General features: G+C 34.1%; 1 protein-coding gene across 1 annotated transcript; it reads right to left on the bottom strand.

The window, feature by feature from the left end:
• Window positions 1-1080: 1080 nt before the first annotated feature.
• On the bottom strand, window positions 1081-4030 carry LOC145038576 (WUSCHEL-related homeobox 9-like). Its single transcript, XM_078986891.1, has 4 exons — window positions 3694-4030; window positions 2498-3295; window positions 2138-2383; window positions 1081-1299 (listed from the first exon to the last, which is right to left on the bottom strand). The coding sequence occupies exons 1-3, from the start codon at window positions 3821-3823 to the stop codon at window positions 2142-2144; spliced, it is 1170 nt and encodes a 389-aa protein (XP_078843017.1). The 5' UTR covers window positions 3824-4030; the 3' UTR covers window positions 1081-1299; window positions 2138-2141.
• Window positions 4031-20417: the final 16387 nt, after the last annotated feature.

Genomic DNA, 20417 nt, shown 5'->3' with positions numbered 1-20417 from the left:
CAAAGTTATGTTAATTGTTATATATGTTTTGTATGGTATGTGGTAATTTGGGGGAGTTCACTAAGCTTCGTGCTTACAGTTTTCAGTTTTAGTTTCAGGTACTTCAACTAGTAAAGGGAATGGCTCGAGCTGATGGCATAGCACCCACCACTATTGATCAGCCTTGGAGTTACTCTGATTTTACTATGAGACTGTTATTTGTTTATCAGATTTTATGGATTGAGATAATTGTTTTATGATTTTACTTATTGTCAATGAGATTTATGTTTATTAAATGATTTTAAAAAAATGAAATTTTTAGCTTGTATTTTGGGATGTTATATATATATATATATATATATATATATATATATATATATATATATATATATATATATATATATATATATATATATATATATATATATATATATATATAGAGGAAAAAGTGAATATATAGATGTCATGTACGTAATATTAGGTATAGAACCATAAAAAATAATTTCATTTTAATTAAAAAACACAATTTTCTTTCATTTTTAGATTATTCCTATTGTTTTTGAACTCATATTAATTTAGATTTCGTGATTCATCCCAACATCTATGTATTTCGAATGTGTTTTTTTATTAGACATCTAATAATTTTTATAACTTCCTTCGAAGTCTACCTTATGTATAGTTGCATAGTTTTTTTGGCGGGTTATGAAATGAGGTTTATTAGGTTTTTTAATGAGTATTTTCAATTTTTCACTATAGTTTTCTGTATTAAATTTCTATATGAAGACCTATAAGTAGTTGATAAAATATTCTTATACACGATTAATTTGTGGTGTAAAATTAAATTTAAAAAACTCCATAAAAATATATATACAAAGCCTAGCATAAGGTCTAATAGAAGATGCAAGAAAGACCCTACAGAGATTTTATTGCATTTGGTTAAAATGATCTAGTTTTTTATGGTTCTATACCAAATATTAGATACATAACACTCACATATATTGTCTAATATATATATATATATATATATATATATATATATATATATATATATATATATATATATATATATATATATAATGTGGGTTGGCTCCTAGCATAATGTCAATTCTTTATTTTGGCACACAATAAATAATGGCCAATAAATGAGGGTTTTTCCTTATAAATCATCGAGTCTCAGTTTGATTCTTGCTAGATGCATAAAATATACGTAACACCCTTACATATAATCCAGCTTATCTAAAAGTTGACTAGCTCCGATAACCCTGCTGACGGAGAGGGAGGGAGAGAGTCCTTAAATTATACTTCATTTTACTTCTAGATCTGCAAAATCACCCCAAAAAAACTAGTAAGTACATCAACTTGTAAGAAACTACCTGTATGTCACTCAATTGATATTTAAAAGACTTTGCACCTATTGATCATGAGTTCAAATAATTATTATAAGAATGTCTTATAGTATTATCTTTAATATATATTACCTTAAAAAAAGATTGTTGAGCAATTTAGGTAAAACCATTTATGGTTTTGTTATTTGAAAAGAGCGAATGATGGAAAGATATAGACTCTAGACATCTATCTACCTATATCTGTTATGATAGAAGCATACAAATGGTAGCGACTGGGAGTAACATGTTCTTCCTTCCTTGTCTAATAGCATATGATATCTACAATTATCGCATTAATTCATGGGGCTACTGCAATAAATCTCAATTTATATGAATCAAACAAATTTTGGTCCTTTCAACTAAAGGGCCTGTATATGTGCCATGAACTGAAGTCGACACTTAACTAGAAAATTACGCCTTACAAGATTTTATACAACTGGTATATCATATAACACCATTTTTCATAAATTGACATGAAGCTTAATTTAGCTTAATTGATCATGCATGGGGCTAGTGCAATAGAGTACTGCATTCATGTGCTACTATTAATATAACCAAGAATTAAATAATGATCCTGTATATAGGCAAACTGATAAGAGCTTCTAAATCGATCGTAAATGTTTATGTAAATTTGGTCTTTAGTTTTTCCTTTCCAGTAATTATTTCTTGTTATTGTGGTATATTTTAATTCTTGCTACATTCAGAAGATATATTTATAGTAATATATGGCTTTCTCAAAATTTAGGATGCTGAAGGGATAGCTAGAAATCTACCAAATCAATAACGTACGCCAGCATGATCAGTTGTGTGTAGACGCACGAGGTAATAAAAGGCACCATGCTGGAGAGACTGTGTAGTGACCCCCCAATCGTTCGTCACCACAGTATGTCCAGTGGAGTCTATGAGCACCACATCACTCCCAAACGCCTCCTTGACATTAAAGGGTCCAAACGCCACCTCAAAAGGCACATCGTTGATAAACACTACTAACTTCTTCCCCATTCCAACTCCCTCATCACCTGCATTTCAACACACAAGACCATTAAGTACATACACATGCACATCATTCTTTACATCTTATATGCGTACAGAAAATTAAATTAAAAAGAGTAGGAGGAATGATATATAGACACCTTCAACATCATTTATCGTTAATGGAATAATACTTGAAGTAGGAGCGGGAGGGACAAGTGCAGTAGGAACTGCAGGTGGTGGTGGTGGTGTTATGCAAGTAGAAGCTGTCGTTGGTGGCGATGGTGTGTTATGAGTTAACGTTTTGATAATATCCTCTTCTTCAACCTCGTTGCCTTTAGAATGCTTATTTGGGATTCCATATTGAGGATTCATCATCAAATCAGTAAACGACATGCTAGTGCTACTCAAAACCGTGTGGTCATTATTATTCATTGGACGATTTTCCTGATTAATCATCGTGCTCACATCGGGAAAGAAGAAATCTTGTGTGCAACTCGCAGTCGTAGGTGCCAGAGATTCTTGTTGCACCACAGGGAAAGAGAACGATTCCTGAAAGAATTGTCCATGGTGTTGGTGGTGGGAACCAGCCCCCCCACCACCACCTAAATAGGAGTGCAAAAGGAACTCGGTTGACTTGGATGAGGAATTGTCTGAGTAGGACGATGAAGAGGTGGTTGCTGCCTTGGTGGCAGCCGGAGAGACAGGCTGAGCTTGGCGACTTTGTGATTTTTGGAGGCGGCGGGTCTTGATTTTGCTTCTAGATTTCCTGTTCTGGAACCAGTAGAAGACGTTGGCGTCGCCGACTTGGCCATACTCTTGCAGTCGAGCTCGGATTTTTTTAATTTCATCTCTCGGTGGGTTTATCATTCCTGAGTTGAAAATGGATTCAAGGATCTGAATTTGCTCGGGTTTAGGATTCCATCTAGGCTTTGGTTCCGGGGTCCTTTCGTCACATCCTGCCATGTTTCAATGCGTTAGTTTCTGTGATAATACTATTATAATTAAAAATCTTGCATCATGTACGTAACGTATGGAGCATACACAACTTTTTTTCCGGATGTATGCATCAGAAACTGAAACAGTAACTTATGCAATTCATCAGCAATACAAGATTATCAGGAACAGTTCTAGATACGTCCAAAAAGCAAATCTTCACGAAAACTCACTATCACAATAGAAACATATATATAATCATGATATAGATCTTAAATCAAACTTTTCAACAAGTAGCTAGATGGAGAATATAGACCAATAAATCATAATTCCCGCATGATTATCACTATAATTTGTTTTTTAAGTTGAAAAAGTTATGAGAGAAGAGGAAGAAGAAGACAAGGATAATTGAGAAAATTACCATAAGTGTGAGGAGATGATCTGTGGGGAGCAGAAGTGACAACATGGTTCGAGCCATGGTGGTCCTGATGAGCGGTGTAGGTGGGCTTTGATTTGAACATACTAGGCCAGTGCCTATTTGAAGAAGTCATCTTAAATTACTATAGCTATGAATTCTGTATTGATTGATGATGAATGAACTTCTCTTCGCCCACTTAAAGTTAGAGACAAAAAAACATCTCCTACTATACCCTCTTTGTGTTTTGCCTCTATCTAGCTTTTCTGGTTTATAACCGAAGAAGAATGAAAAGTCTAGGCATATATAACATCGCCTCTTATGGCCATATAGACTTCTCACCTACTCCTGCATTTGAGTTAAGTTATAATTCATATAAAACAACAAATAATAATACAATACACTGGATTAGTTAATAGACAAAGTATACAGTTTATAAACCTAAAAAGGAAGCACGCCTTAGAACCATTGCATGTTTTTCAATATATATATGAAATTTTAATGAATTTTTCGAAAGTAACTGTTAAAATTCGAAGGTACTGAAAATGCTAGAAGAGTGGATTTGATATCCTGTATTTGTATCTTTCTAAGAGGAGATGGTGCAAGTTCTTATATTGCTAAGGGTTTTAAGTACCATAGTGCCAGAGAGGATACACACACACACCTAGCTATCTTCTAAGAATTATATTCCTCCTTCCTTTAATTACCTCAATTTTTATATGGGAATACTGCAGAGTGAAGTATTAATGCGTATGAGAGAGAGAGAGAGAGAGAGAGAGAGAGAGAGAGAGAGAGAGAGAGAGAGAGAGAGAGAGAGAGAGAGAGAGAGAGAGAGAGAGAGATAATCATCATAAGATGGTGAAAGAGGGAGAGGGAGAAAAGACTTATTCTTTTACTTTGTTTAGGACATATTCTACGGCAAAAAGGTTGGTTTGCAGGCAAAGAAGAAATAGGAAGCAATTGAAAGCCAAGAAGAAGGCATGTTAGGGTTGGAGTGCGAAAGTGGTGGTGGTAGTGGATTTATTGCTAGTTCGGTTATTTCAGGCAAAGTTATAATATGGGTTCTTCTTGGATTGACTCGAGGGCAATTTATTTCCTTTTCCATCTTTCAATGAGAGATAAAAACTAATTCACATGGATGAAAATTTGGAGTAAAGTTCTTTTGAAAGAGGCAAAGAGCTATGAAATCATATTCAAGTGGTATTTTTTATTTTTCATTTTTAATTTTTTTTAATCAAATGGCATCTAGCTATTGCAACATTAGTTCACTACTCACTAGTATCTAGGGCATCATCATTTAAACTTCAAAATTTAGATTATTTTGTAAAAAACAAATAGTGTATTTAGATCCATGCGGTTCTATTGGTTTTTAGGTAATTGGTTTTTATCCCTAAAGAGATATGAATTTTATAATACAAATAATACAAACAAAAACCTACAAAAACCATCTAAATAAAACGACATCTTCGTGTATTTTTCGAAAATAAACACATTGTATTTTACAATAATAATCAATATTTAGTAAAAAATCACTTTCAACATTTAAAATTGTTAATCGATTTAATATTTCTTGAATCATGGTACTTCGGAGATACGATTTCAAGAGTTTCAATTTTCAAAAACTTTTTTCCATGGAAGCAACCTTAACCAACACCGTTAACAAAACATTATAATAATTGTACTTTTTACTTAAGATGCCATCATTTCGAATAAATTATTTTAAATTTTATAATTAAGATAATGATTATGTGTTTCTTTGTCTGTAATCATTCGAAAATATTCTTTCGTTAGCGGATCAAACTCAACAATCATTTCAAGTACACTTAAAAATTTACCGTTTGAAATTTCATAATGTTTTCAATTGTACCACAAAAAAAAAACTTGTTTTTTTGCTATATTTTACAACCTTTTAACTAATATGCCAACATTTCGAGTAAATCATTTTGAATTTTATGACTAAGACAATTATTATGTGATTTTTTTAGTCCGAACGAGAATTGTCATTTCTTAATTTATGAATAAAAAAACACATGAAAAATGTCTAGAAGTGAATCTTTTGGAAAAATTATGATGGTATCAATTTCTCTATTAGGCCCTTTTACTATTAATAAATTTATCATCTATGAATCTAAATTATCTCGTAGGATCAAAAATATTAAATTCACTTTGGTTTATCTTTATCAACAAAGTCATTATTTTAAATATCAAGCGAATCATTAGAAGGATCACGTAGATTATTAAAACTATTGATCATCATTAGAAGTATTTTCGTTGACATTTTGATTTTTAACAAAAAAAAATTTCAAAACCCTCTTAAACGATTATCCTTTTCTTGTTCTTTTTTTCGTTTTCTGTTATGAACATCAGATGGTTGTTTTCGAAAAACATATTTAAAACACAACAAATCTAATTATAAAGCTAAGAAAACAAAGACAAAAGCTGACTAAAGTTTTGTTTTATTTTCCACTTCAAGATGTCAAGAGATCTGAAAAAATGAATAAAAGAATCAGAAAAAAGAATCCATTTTTAAAAACTATTGTCTAATAGCAATAATTAAATAAATTTAAACCTTCTGCTACTTCTAGAAGTCTATATATTCAAAATAATCAGAATTTAGAACGCAAAAGTTCAATGGAGAATTATATGCCTTATGATTCACATCATAGAAACAAGAACACAAAAGTTTATAAATAAACTTTAGAAATTTGTATTAGAAGCAAACCACATATAATTAGAAATTTTACGTAAAGCAAACCAAAAAATTCATATACAAAACAATAGATTTAAACTCAAACAGAGGAGAAATAGAGCTCAAACATAGTAGAAATCTTTGAGACTTTGAGTCTCTTTTACTATAATCGAACACCAACAGATAAAAAAAATCCACCTAAATAAATCAAAGAATAAAGAGAAATAAAAAATAAGAAACAAATTAAGAAAAAATGAAATAAAGAACTCACCCAAATCAGCTGGAGAATGAAGAGAAATTAGAAATCAGAAAATCAAACATGTCCTTTCTTTCATTGTCCTCTTGTTTCAGGTTGTAATCGAAAGTTGGAATGTAATGTCTCGTTTTCACAAGCAAACTATTATTTTCTAAATAAGGTAAAATCATCATTTATATAAAACTCAAGTTATGAAATTTCATTTGTTCCAAAATACAGTTGTTTGAAAATAAGAGTAATATAAATAATGTGGAATCTAAATTGTTGTTGATAAGTGTGTGCAGTTACGCATTCGCCTTCCCACAATCACCACTGATACCTGAAAAACATTTAATATATAACTGTAAGACAAAGCTTAGTGACTCCCCCCAAAATATCAAACAGCCAATACATATACAATGCATGAACACATGGGCCTTCAGTCTGCCTGGACCGCCTTGTAAGGCCTACAAGATGCCTAGATCGCTCTCAGGGCCGGTCCAAATGTATATGAGGCCCGGGGCAAAAGGAAAAAAATGACCCCTTAAAGACAAATATAATAAAGATTCAAAAAAAAATATCATTTATTCTTCACTATAAACATATTCAATTAGCAGAAGCAAGCAAGACAAATTATTTATCTTTTAAGCTAGTTTGAGTTTGAACCAACTTTAGGCCCTAAAAATCATTTTGGTAATAATTGGTTTATATATGTACACTACATAGCCCATAAATTTTGGGCCCCCTGGAGTCGTGGGCCCTGGGCGGTCGCCCGGGTTGCCCACCGTCTAAACCGGCCATGATCGCTCTACTAAGCTTACAGTCTATTGGATCGCCTCACAAGGTATATAATAGCTAGACTGCTCCCTTGGTCCTCTAGTCCACAACTGATCTGTTGGATTAGATGTTTAAGCTCATAACTATAATTGGTATGTACTTGACCTGAGAGTAGCATGGTCCATTTCGGGTTGCCTTCACCAGAACAATCTGATAGGATAGATAATTGAGAAAGAGGTTATTTGTGATTTATTAATATATTATACGAATAATATAGTAATTAAGAAATCATATTATTTAATTGGTATTGATCAAGAATTAATTTGGAATTAATTTAGTGATCAAAAGAGGCTAATTAAATTAACGGGGACTGATTATGTAAATCAGTGATACATATAGTTTGGGCCAATGATCCATGATTGATTAGTGACGGACTAAGTTTATGTGAGAGTCCATGAAGTGTTATTCCATAAGGCTAATGAGTTATTGGATTGAAAGCCCAAATGAATTAGGGTTTACAAGATGAAATCCTAGGAATTCCACACTATAAAAGTAACCCTTTACCTCCAAATTCACCACTCTAAGGGTTCTAAGAGAACCCTAGCCGATTTTGGTGGTTCTAGACTCTTTCTCAAAGTCCTCCATTTGTTCATGGTGTTTGTGACTTGTTTGAGGCATCACACTTGAGGTGCTAAGCTCTTGAAAGGCCAACAACTACAAACTACAGATAAGAAGTATTATTCAAACTTGTTTTACATGTACCAAATTTGTATGCTAGATACGTTTCATCCTTTAGATAATTTTTGTTACATGTATAATTATAGAAAACTTAGATCCAAGGCATTAGGGTTGTATGTGCACCATAGGAGTGTTATAATACTGAAAACTCAACAATAGTATCAGAGCTATGAGTTGTTTTCTATTATATTTGATGCATGGCTAATTTTCAAAGCTGGAAAATTTCAATTTTTACTGTCTGACTGCTGGACTCGACGAGTCCCATGAGTGGACTCGCCGAGTTGGATTATTTGGGGATAACTCGTCGAGTCCATGCCCCGACTCAACGAGTTAGGTAGTTTGTTAGTAGAATTTTCAAGTTTTTGGTCTGTTTTGGATTAGGATCATTACCATAAAATGTTTTGGTCCATAAAATTTTATTTTGTTGGTATGATAATGATTATCCCCATCCGATAACATGACTATTGCTAAATTTTAAGATAATTAATTGATTTTGTGAAAAACTAACTATTTGTAAAATTTGGATCATTTTGCTACAAAAGTTGAATTAGATCAATTTAGTAATAGATAAAATGATATGATTGTTTTATTAGTTTAAAGTTTGATCTAAATGTTTCTTGAATAATTTCATAACGTGTCCTCAAGTTATGGAGCTTGAAAAGTCTCTATTCATGAAACAAATTAACTCCTTAAGTTATGGATTTCAAGAGTCTTGAAAGGTTACAAAACCTTTGGAATCCAAAAGGTTTTAAAGAGTTACAAAACTTTCCCTCAAGTTTTGGAATTTAAAATTTGATTAAAAAGTTTTAATTATGAAATATTAAATACTCCTTTTGACTTGATAACTTAAGTTTAGAATTAAAAGTTTTTTAATTATGGTTTTGTTGATAATTAATTAAAAGATTAATTAAAATAGTATTAATAAATCCATAAATATACGGTTTGAGTTTAATTAAATTTAAAGTCTAGTATAATTAATAGATTAAACCATCTAGTATTTTAAAAGTTTAAAAATACACCCTTATACTATATAAAATTAAAAGTTTAATATATTACATATGTATAAGTAAAATGTCAATCTTACCATTAGTGGGCCTCATTCACGAAGCCATTCTATAAGGGGGTATAGGGATAATTCCTATAAAATTATGGTTTAATGGGTGTCCACTCTCACCCACCGCTTCCTTGACTGGTGGAGGCGTTAGCCGAACATGTAGGATATGACATTAATTCTCATTAAAAGTATACTTAAATACTAAGTAACTAAATACTTTTATAAATTCCCAATCTTAGTTACTTAGGAAAAATGTGAATTTGATGCTAACCCATGAAATTACACATTGCACCTTATTAGTCGTTAGTGGAACGTGAATGGATAACTCGCACACTAATATGTGACTAATGAAGGATGACAATGGGTAGCTTGTAGTTTGTCATAGATTAATGGAGCGTGTGTGGTTAACAAGCACATTGATTAGGTGACAAATGATTCAAGAGTACCAACTGTCACACCCCAAACCGGATTGCTAGAAACGTTCGAGGGTGGAGGACATCATGTATAGTATCACAACAATTACATCATAGTAATCAAAGTAAACACAACCATTACATTAAGATATGAATATTTACATCTGTTTGATATAAAGTTTGTATACATCAAAATTATGAAAAAATAAGTGAAAGATGTGTCTCGATATCCTCCATCTTCTAAAAATGCTGCAACAATACCTGTTTACTGATTTCCAGAGAATACAAGCGATTTTGAAAGTGTATTAGCATTAAATTTGTGAGTTCATAAGATTGTTTTGTAGCGAAAACCTGTTAATGAATATGAAAAATGTATGCATGATTCCCAAGAAAATTCAATATTTTCTAACATGTTGTTCGTTACTGTATGTATAATATGTTTTGTTTCAAAACCCTGGCTACTACCAGTATGTATAGTAGTTTTATTACTTAAAATAAAACCAGTGAAGAATGAAATCCCGTAAACAAAGGTTAGTTTATACTATTGTGAGTTCGCATAACCATGTTTGATATGACTGATGACATCCATGATGTTTCTTCAGGCGTCGTATGGTATGATATTTGTCACCCCAGGCATGTCTACCTAACTGTAGCTAGCAGTTTAGGTGTGGGATTGTCAGTCCCGAATAGATCTATTCACAAATCTCATGCTCTCCCTCTAGGATACTCTGGCTATACTAAATGTAGAGGATTTAACCAGTACCCCGAAGGGTATAATGAAGAGATGTCTCACAATCCTGTATTAACTAGTTTACGTGTTGTTCTGTATCATGTTCTCGTAAATGAAGTCGTTTGTATACTTGGTAGAGTATAAATAATTATACTTAAATAATTACTTAGTGTTATACTCTTGTTATTTGAACGTAGAAATGAATATCATAAACTAAATCTGTCATGGTTTATATGTTTGATCAAATAAGTAGTTTGTATCGGTAAAACTGGTAATGAATTCCCCAAACTATGCCTATTATAGTTTGACTTAAATGTTATGTTTGTGAATTGTTCTGAAAACTATGTAATTATGTTTAGAAAAATGTCCCTTATGCTCCGAATAATACAAAAGGGATAAAATATCTATATATTTTATGGAAATCGTTGGATTGTATCAATTGCATAAGTTTTGAACTGGTTGAAAACCCTTCTGTTTTATTCACAAAAATTCATTTGTGTTTGTCTTGTATCCCCCCTGAAAATGTATAAAACCATAAAAGTGTAGTGGTATGAACTCACTGTTTGATGTGTGATTCAAATGTAAGGTCGATAGGGATGCTGAGTGTCAAGTGAAGTCTCGAACACAAACGAATCCTATTTAACATATAAAAGCACATATATGTATTATATTTGAGTAAACCACAAATGATTGTGAAAGGAAACCACCTTAAGGACTAGGAAACACTTGAAACTAAGTGTTAAAGTAATATGTGATTGAATGAGGGAGGTTCACGACCACACTAAGGTGTGTACGACCATGAGTGTACGAACAAAAGGAGTTTACGACCCAAGAATGTACGGACCATGGGTATACGGCCCATGGGTGTACTGCCAAGGAGTGTACGGCCGTACACTGTGCATTTTGAGGTGTTTTAAGGTCCTTTCTAGCCTCCCGGAAGTGTTCAAGCATTTCTAGTCAATAACAAGCATAGAAAGCAGTTACTCACGATTTGGAAGCTTGAAGAGGGTTGTTAGCCACCAAGAACTAGTGTGTGCTCTTATTGAAAGATGAAGATCTAGCCAAAGATGAAATTTATGAGATGAAAATATGGATTCACCACTAGATAAAGGAATGTAACAACAAATCAAGATGGGAAACACTTACATATTTGAAGATCTTGATGAAAACTCGATGAATGTAGAGAGAGAAAGAGAGAGAGCTCTAGAATTGATAGTGTGCAAAGTGATGAATGATGGCTAAGTACCCCTTAGGTAACGCCAGTAGATTCGGGCTAGTCAATTAGAGATGTTAAGCATCAAAAAATGACTTTTTGATGGAAGATTATTTTGAAGGAATAATCTTAATTAAGTTATAGTATATGTTACAAGGTTTTCGTGCATATAAAGAATGCCGAAATCCGAGTTATAACGAAGAAGTTATGACCTGTCGAAATTTCGCGACAGAACCGACACGACACAGCGCGACATAAAAAGTGAATTTACGTTAGAGCGATATTTAGCCTTAGCAATCTAAATGAAAGTCGTAGAATATGTTAAACCATGAGCGTGCATAAAAAGAACGCCCAAATCTGACTTCGTATGAGGAAGTTATGATTTTTCGAAGTTTCGACTTAGCAGTATGCAGCCCGAATGCTCGATTTGAGACCGAGCGGTTTTTAGCCAAAACAATATAAATGAGAATCAAATGTCTCGTTAATAGGAGTAAAACGATAAAAAGATAGGCGAAAACGAATGTCGGATAAAGAAGTTATGATTTTTTAACGGAGTTTTCCTATTCCGGCCTACTAAAAATAAATAATAAAAATAAATTCAAAATTAGCCGACGGAGTCTAAATGAAAGTTGTAGATCGTAGTCTCACCTACGCGTGGATATAAAGAACGTCGAAAACGGAGTTCGTGTAAGGAAGATGTGAATTTTTGAAGTTTATTAAATATTTTCGATATTTTATTTAAATATAAATTTTCGATATTATCCAAGGGGGGGAGTCACCGGACTTATCCAGGTTACGCCCCGCGTAACCTAAGATTACGCCCCGCGTAAATCGGCCTTCCAGCCCCTATAAAAGGGTGTTGAGGGCAGCCGAGTAGTTTTCTCGTTTCTTCCCGTTTTCTCGCGTTTTTGCATCGTTTTTCGTGCAAGAAATATCCCGAAGCCCCGGTATCATTCCCGAGCCCCGAAGCAAGTCCCGAGGCCCTGAAGATCCCGAGAAGTGCAATTCCCAAGCCGAAGCTCTGTCCGCGAGAAGTCCGGTTTTTGTGAAGATCTTCCAGATCTACCGAAGAATACTACTTCTACAAGCCGTAGTGCTGTCCGATCATCTTCTGATCAAGTGAGTGTGTAGTTACTTTCTTCTAACACATAAATATTAAGTGTTTGATATAAAATACATGCTATGTGTATATTATAAAGTTGTTTATATGTGTGGGTGTATAGTCCCTTTCATAAACACAGGTATAATACAAGTATTGTTTGAATGTATTAAGTATATGTTTGGGTGAGTGTGTGGTTACTTTCTTCTAACGCATAATTATGAAGTATTTTATATGAAATACGTGTTATGTGTATATATATTGTTGTTTATATGTGTGAGTGTATAGTCACTTTCATCTTACACATATATATGAAGTATTTTATAAAATACGTGCTATGTGTATATATATTGTTGTTTATACGTGTGAGTATGTGATCACTTTCTTCAAACATACATATATTAAGTATTTGCTATGAAATACGTGCTATGTGTTTATATATTGTTGTTTATTTGAGGTGAGTCTGGAATGGAAAATATGTTGGGTAGAACATGGGTAGATGAATTAGATGATGTGTGATGATAATTAGGTGATGAGAAATAGGTGATGATAATTAGGTGATGAGAAATAGGTGATGATAGAAAGGTGATGAGAAATAGGTGATGATAAATAGGTGATGTGAGATGAGAGGAGATACCATAACCTTGACTGGCGAGGTGGCAATTTGGCGATGTAGTCATCTACCAGAGTATAGATGGCGACTACGGACTATTCTAGGTGACCCCGTGGAAACACCAGCAGGCTCATAACCTGTAGGTGATGAATTATGAGTCCAGGCGATGTTGTGGCTATGTATTCATGCGATGATACTCTAACCCTTACTATGAATTACGAGTCCAGGCGATGTAGTGGCTACGTATTCATGCGATGATAGACTAACCCTTACTATGAATTACGAGTCCAGGCGATGTTGTGGCTATGTATTCATGCGATGATAGTCTAACCCTTATTATGACTTACTAGTCCAGACGATGTTGTGAGTACGTATTCATGCGATGATCCTTAGGAAAAAGTCCTTAGGAACAAACATACAAGGAAATGTGATGTAAGGAGATGAGAGATAAATACGATGTAGGAGATGACCCTTAGAATAATTCCTTAGGGAAGGTACTTAAGAAATAAATGGAGATAACGGGGATGGGTAATTGGGTTGATTGTTTGATGATTTAATATATATATATATATATATATATATATATGATATAATATTGTGGGTTGAAAACCCTATATGCTCACCAGGCTCCCAAGCCTGACTCACTCAGTTTAATTGTATCACAGGTATCGATACGAAGCTGCTTTGCACTAAGAGATTAAAGGAGATGTAAATGATTAGTGTAATTAAATGTACGTTCTGTTTATGCTTATATGTCTGTATCGGAACATGACATCCCGAGGTTTTATTATTAAATGAAAATACATTCTCTTTGAGAAATGTTTTGATAAGTTATTATCATATCTTGTTTTGGGAACAAATTCCGCAACCGTTTTCTTTAAAAGATTACTCTGATTTTATAAAACAAAGCATAAACAAATCGGTCTTTTCTGGCCGTGAAAATGGGGATGTCACACCTTATATAGGGGGAGTTTACAGCCATGAGGGGGGGGGGGGTGTACGGTCGTAAACTCATGTTTATGGCCGTACACTCCTCTTGAAGGAGTGTTTGGCCCGAATGCTTTGTTATGACTTAGAATAACTCATCCCTGAATTCAAACCTTGATTGTACTAAGTTTAGAAAACCCCAAATAGACCCAAAACAATGTTAAACAATAGCAGAAACAAATCTGATTTGATTGATTTTGAACAATTTGTACAAAATGAAATTTCGGGTTGTCGCACAAGCTAATTTGCATGGTTATTCACACATTGTTTGTGATCCTCGGTATCCCAGTCACAAACTTGAAGGGCGTAATCAAGATTAAAGGTGCTATTGAAAAGGTACCTTTAAATATTTTACAATTGGATTACAACATCCCTTGTCGCAACTAGCATTTTCAGCTAGGAAATTCTGTTTTCATATAAACATCAGCTATTGTAAAAACTTGTACTCTAAGGGATATCATGTTATATACTAAGATGAAACGATCCATTTGAATCCAAATTCTGGATTGAAGTTCAAAACCTAATACAATGCATCTCATATTTTCAACTATGGATTGAAAACCCTAAAAAAAATCCCGATTCAAGATTATTATGGACTAGGATTCTCGTATTGGGCCTAATGGACCAATAAACCTCAATTTGACTACTGTGGGCCTAGGTACCCTATTTGAGCTCTAATTGGACCCACATACATGAAATTAAGGCATTTTGGGCCATGTGGGCCTAGAATGATCCATCTTATTTCTAATGGGCCATGATGGACCATAACTAGTTTCATAAGCCCTAATGGGCCGTAAACTACATCCTTGTGCTTCATTGGGCCGTGAACCCTCATAAAGGCCAAATAGGACGAAAAACAATTATTTTAGGCCTCACAAACTCGAAATAAGACAAGAGAGGGCCCAAATCTTCTCATTTCCTTCCTCCTTACCCTATTCTCGGCCCAACAATAATACAAAAAAGAGCAAGATTAACTAACTAATTGCATGACACCTCACTATGGAGTAGAGGTTACCTAGGCATGTTATCCATCATGTATCAATAAATCCCATACCACCATGCAACATCAACTCACTCTTCTCCAAGGTCAACTTTACACCTCCCTCTTATCTCTCGCTCTATCTCCCAGCCACTCTCTCACTCTCTAACCTCTCTCTCATTTCAAACTCAACCCTTATTCTCTCAATCATCCAACACTCTTCCACCCTTTTTCCTCTCAAGAAAATCATAGGTATAAGGAAGATCACCAAAAGAATCACTTCAAGCTTCATATATTGGTAAGATCTTACAAACCCAAGTTCATATACTTCATCTTTAAACTCATTCACCCCTCTTACACCCATGTTTTCATGAATCATGCCTCTTAGAACCATCGAAGTTCAAAAATCCTTCTCAAGAAGGTTGCTAGGGCCGATAACTCCTTATCACATCACCAAAAACCGGAAACATCAAAGCAATGTGAGTTCATACCCCCTTGTTTTTGGTTTCCACAATGTTTTGGGGGAGAATACAAGTTGATTATGTGATAGATCTATGTATTTGTGCATGTTTATGTGTGTTTTGTAAGTTATATGTTGTGATTATGTGAAGAAACTTCATAAATCTCGAAAACTCTATCAAATCTTGAAAATATTTGTAAACTAAAACACTTTATGCAACTAAAACACTTTCACTAAGTAGATTTTAAGGATATAGCAGTTGTGTTAATTGCATTCTCAAGTTCGATTCTGATTACGACATCCTTCTTCATAGTTCGAATTATGAAAAATGGCAAATAATATGAACATTCGGGATTTACTGTTGTGAGTTCTGAAATAGTTTAGACACACATATGAGCTATCTAAGGAAAGGTGTATGAGTTTCAGAAGACTAGATAAAGTCTTATTAAAGCATCTTGTATCAAAAATCTGAACTTTGATAAGAAATTCAATAAGTATTGATTTCTAGAAGTCTAGTTGATTTTTGGGTACATGTCAAAGCTAGTAGGAGCATAAGTGTTATGCTAGTAAGAATTTAATTATCATGATAGTGGGAGCATGATTATTATGTGAAGTGTTGCAAGTTAGCGATACTGGTTATAGGAAACAAAGGTTAAGAATTTGCCAAGTTGCAAAGTTTGAAAAGTTGTTTCGCTATAGAAGGATTTAAGGGAGAGGCAATCATACTTCATTTCGTATCTAAAAGCTTAGATTGAAATTTTAGTAGACTTGGTCATAAATGTCATGTTGAAATGTTTCAACGTAAGAAATTCTATACATGGCAATATTATAGCAAAGGACTGGTCATGTATCATGTCTTTATGTAAGACATTATGAATCGTATTCCATATGCTTCAGGTATAGGATCTATTGCATATGCTATAATATTCACCTGTACTGATTTTCCAAATGCCTAGGGCATTGAGAGGGAAAAGGGACCAGAACTGGTTATGACTGAAAGTCATTAAACAATCGTCAAGGACAATCTGAGGTTTACCAAGGATTGGATGCTTGTGTATAGTTGGAAGTATGGTAATGAATGGACCATATTGATATAATTCTGAATAGATAGGATTCTATTAAGAATGAATAGTCATATGGAAATTATGGAAAAGTTTCCATAATAGGAGTTGGATATCAAGAATTTATGAGCAAGTTAGAAACTTTTATGCAAGAAGGATGTTCAAAGGAATTTTCTTTGAATATGAGACTTCGTATCTATGGAATTGTCTTATAACAATTTCCAATGGAAAGTTTTGTAATCTGCAAAGTCTCTATGACTTGTGTACATAGTCGTTACAAAAGGATCACTGCATATAAGTTAGAATCTAACAGATTACAGTAAGTGGCAAGGACTTGTATTCTTACACTTATGATAAGGATTTGGAATTATGAAATGAGTGTCATTGGAAATGTTTACAATTGACCTATTTCACGAAGTAAGGACCTTACATAAAAATAGTGTGCATGCTTGGAGCATGGGATGGCTATTGTTTTAATTGAAGTATTAAGTTGATCAGTCGAAACATTATACAATGAATAATGTGTAATCGATATGGTGATTAGATAAAAGGTGTTTTATTTATATTCAAAAGTTTTGAGACCATATTGGATTCGATTATTCTTGTGTTTCACTTCTCATGTTTTGACTTCCCGAATAATAAGATTATTCAAACCAGCCACAGTCGATCATACTTTGGAAGTAGGTATTGAGGCAAAACTGTCATGAATCCGTCTGTAGATTGTCTAAGTATTAGACACAACACAAGTTTGCTGCATTGTTCATGAGTACTCTTGTAATAAGATTTGAATATTGTATTAAACCGACGCTCATCTGAATCACTTCATGGATTTTATCACGAGTGATTGTGAGACAATAATATCTTATATTCTTGAAACTGAGAGATATGAGTTACAGTTTACAAGTTGGTTCCACATTGATGATATGTAACCACACCAATAACTTGGTGCTGTAAAATGTATTGTTGTGTGTGATTTGATGAGTAAATTGAGCAAGCATATGAGTTGAAGTTTATTTGTTTCTTTTACCCTAAAAGGGATAAAAGCGATATTTGTGGGCCCCTCGATGATTTAGTGATGACAACCCTAAGTGCTTGGCCAAGCCTGGACTGATTTGATTTGTTCAATTAGTCATTCGTCATAAATCGAAAATCGGGAAACAACACATGGACAGAGAGAATGATTATAATCCATGTCTCATGTCCATACGATATTTAGAATGGAGGAATATATGATCCCTTATCTAATAGACACATTGCTGATAAGATTAGAGTTCAACAGTGGATTTTGAGAGCTACGATTGCAATTAGGGTTTTGAAGTCATACTTGCAGTTATAGTTATTAGACTTATCCAAGAGGGACACTATTGGATTAGGTGTCTAAGCCTATAACTATAATTAGTATGTACTTGATCCGAGAGTAGCATGGTCCATTTTGGGTTGTCTTCACCAGAACAATATGATAGGATGGATAATTGAGAAAGAGGTTATTTGTGATTTATTAATATATTATAAGAATAATATATTAATTGAGAAATCATATTATTTAATTGGTATTGATAAAGAATTAATTTGGAATAATTTAGTGATCAAAAGAGACTAATTAAATTAACGACGACTGATTATGTAAATCTGTGATACATATAGTTTTCCCAATGATCCTTGATTGATTAGTGATGGACTAAGTTTATCTGAGAGTCCATGAAGTGTTAGTCCATAAGGCTAATGGGTTATTGGATTAAAATCCTAGGTGAATTAGGGTTTACAAGATGAAACCCTAGGAATTCCACACTATAAAAGTAACCCCTTAGCTCCAAATTCACCACCCCAAAGGTTCTAAGAGAAATCTAGCCGATTTTGGTGGTTCTGGACTCTCTCTCAAAGTCATCCATTTTGTTCATGGTGTTTGTGACTTGTTTGAGGCATCACACTTGAGGTGCTAAGCTCTTGAAAGGCCAACAACTACAAGTTACAAATAAGAGGTATTCTTCTAACAAGTTTTATGATTCATGTAACAAATTCATATGCTAGATAGGCTTCATGCTTTGGATAACTTTTTTTGCATGTATAACTGGAGAAAACTTTGATCGATGACATTAGGATTGTATGTGCACCACAGGAGTGTTATAGTACTGAAAACCCAACATGGTCACCCTCCTGTGCCTACAACATACAAATGGTCCGCACCTGGCCTATTGCACACCGTTAGCCCACTCAGGTATCTTGGCCTACAACATAAAGCATGACCGTCTCAATCCAACCAACCACATATGTCGACATATAACACAAACAAGCAATCAAGAAATAGCATAAACACATGCAACTTTCTACTCTACTCAACATGTTTAACAGCTAACTACAACCTACCAAGCCTCACACAATACTCTATGTTACTACTGGAATATAACTAATAAATGCCTAGGTATATGTAATTAAACGTGAGATAAACAGTCGAACAAGTGATTCCCCTCTTGAGCTACAACCAAAAAAAGGAATCGGCAAGAGAACCTAGATCAAGAGTTATCACACTATCCTACATGACTACGTACAACCCCTATGGCACTCAACTAGATGATCACTGACCCCTGGTACTCTAACCGACACACTTCTACTCTTATATCCTAACACATAAGGATATATGCTACAATACATAGTATAGTGAAGAAACTCACATGAAACGAAGACCCAAAGAAGTACAACAACACCCCCACTCCCTTGCACTGATCACCCTTGCGAACAGACTGACACCAATACAGATAAATCCTTAATTAATAACCTAATTCCTTCAAGTTTAACACAAAGTCAAACTAGTCAAAAGTTAATGATCAACAAAAGTCAACATTCAACCAAGTCAGCACTCACCACAACGTGGAGACTTCCTAGCCATGTCGTGGGAATACCAGCACAAAATAGTCACGAAACAGAGAACCCCACGTCGTGGGCATCCCATTGCCACATCGTAGGAACTGGTAGATTGCTTTATTATTCATTAAGTGCTTAATCCTTATAAATGTAATCCTAAAACTTCATATCTACTTCTTTTCAATGACTTAATGGATAAAGTTTCCAACTTTATCCATTAGGACTCCATTCTAAGGCTAGATCTACAACCCTAAGTCAATTAAGTCCTTAATGGGGCCAAAACTTGTGCATGGAACCAAAAATCATCCAAACTAAGACCTTTTCTCACTCAACAGAACCTATGGATCATTAGAAAGCCATAACAAGCTCTGGAGTTCCTCAAATTCCAAGAGCATTCATGGAAAGAATCAAAACCACTCGATAATGACCACAAACTTTAAATAAGAAGAAAATATTTCAAGGTGAGAACTTTATACCCCAAGTAACTTATAAAATTGAAGAGAACGATAGATCCAAATCAACTCCTTACTTCCTTGCTTCTTTGTGAACTTCCTTCTTCTCACGCTTCACCAAAATCAAAGAAATAAGCTTCAAATCAACAAAACGAGCTTTCTATTCTTCATGGAGGCAAGGGTTTTGTGGTCAGGGGTATGAGGCTAGAGAAATGCCCTAATCCTAGAGATTAGGTGCTTAAATATGGAGAAAAGCCTTAAAATCATGGGCATGGGTTGCATTCGCTGCCATGTAGTGTCCTTCTGCTTGCCATGTCGTGTAAGCCATCCGGATACGCATTTCACGCATTATCATGCCATGTCATGGTGCT

This window comes from Lactuca saligna, chromosome 4 (assembly GCF_052625555.1).
Source record: "Lactuca saligna cultivar CGN05327 chromosome 4, ASM5262555v1, whole genome shotgun sequence".
NCBI lineage: Eukaryota > Viridiplantae > Streptophyta > Magnoliopsida > Asterales > Asteraceae > Lactuca > Lactuca saligna.
This window is presented reverse-complemented; position numbering and strand designations above follow the sequence as displayed.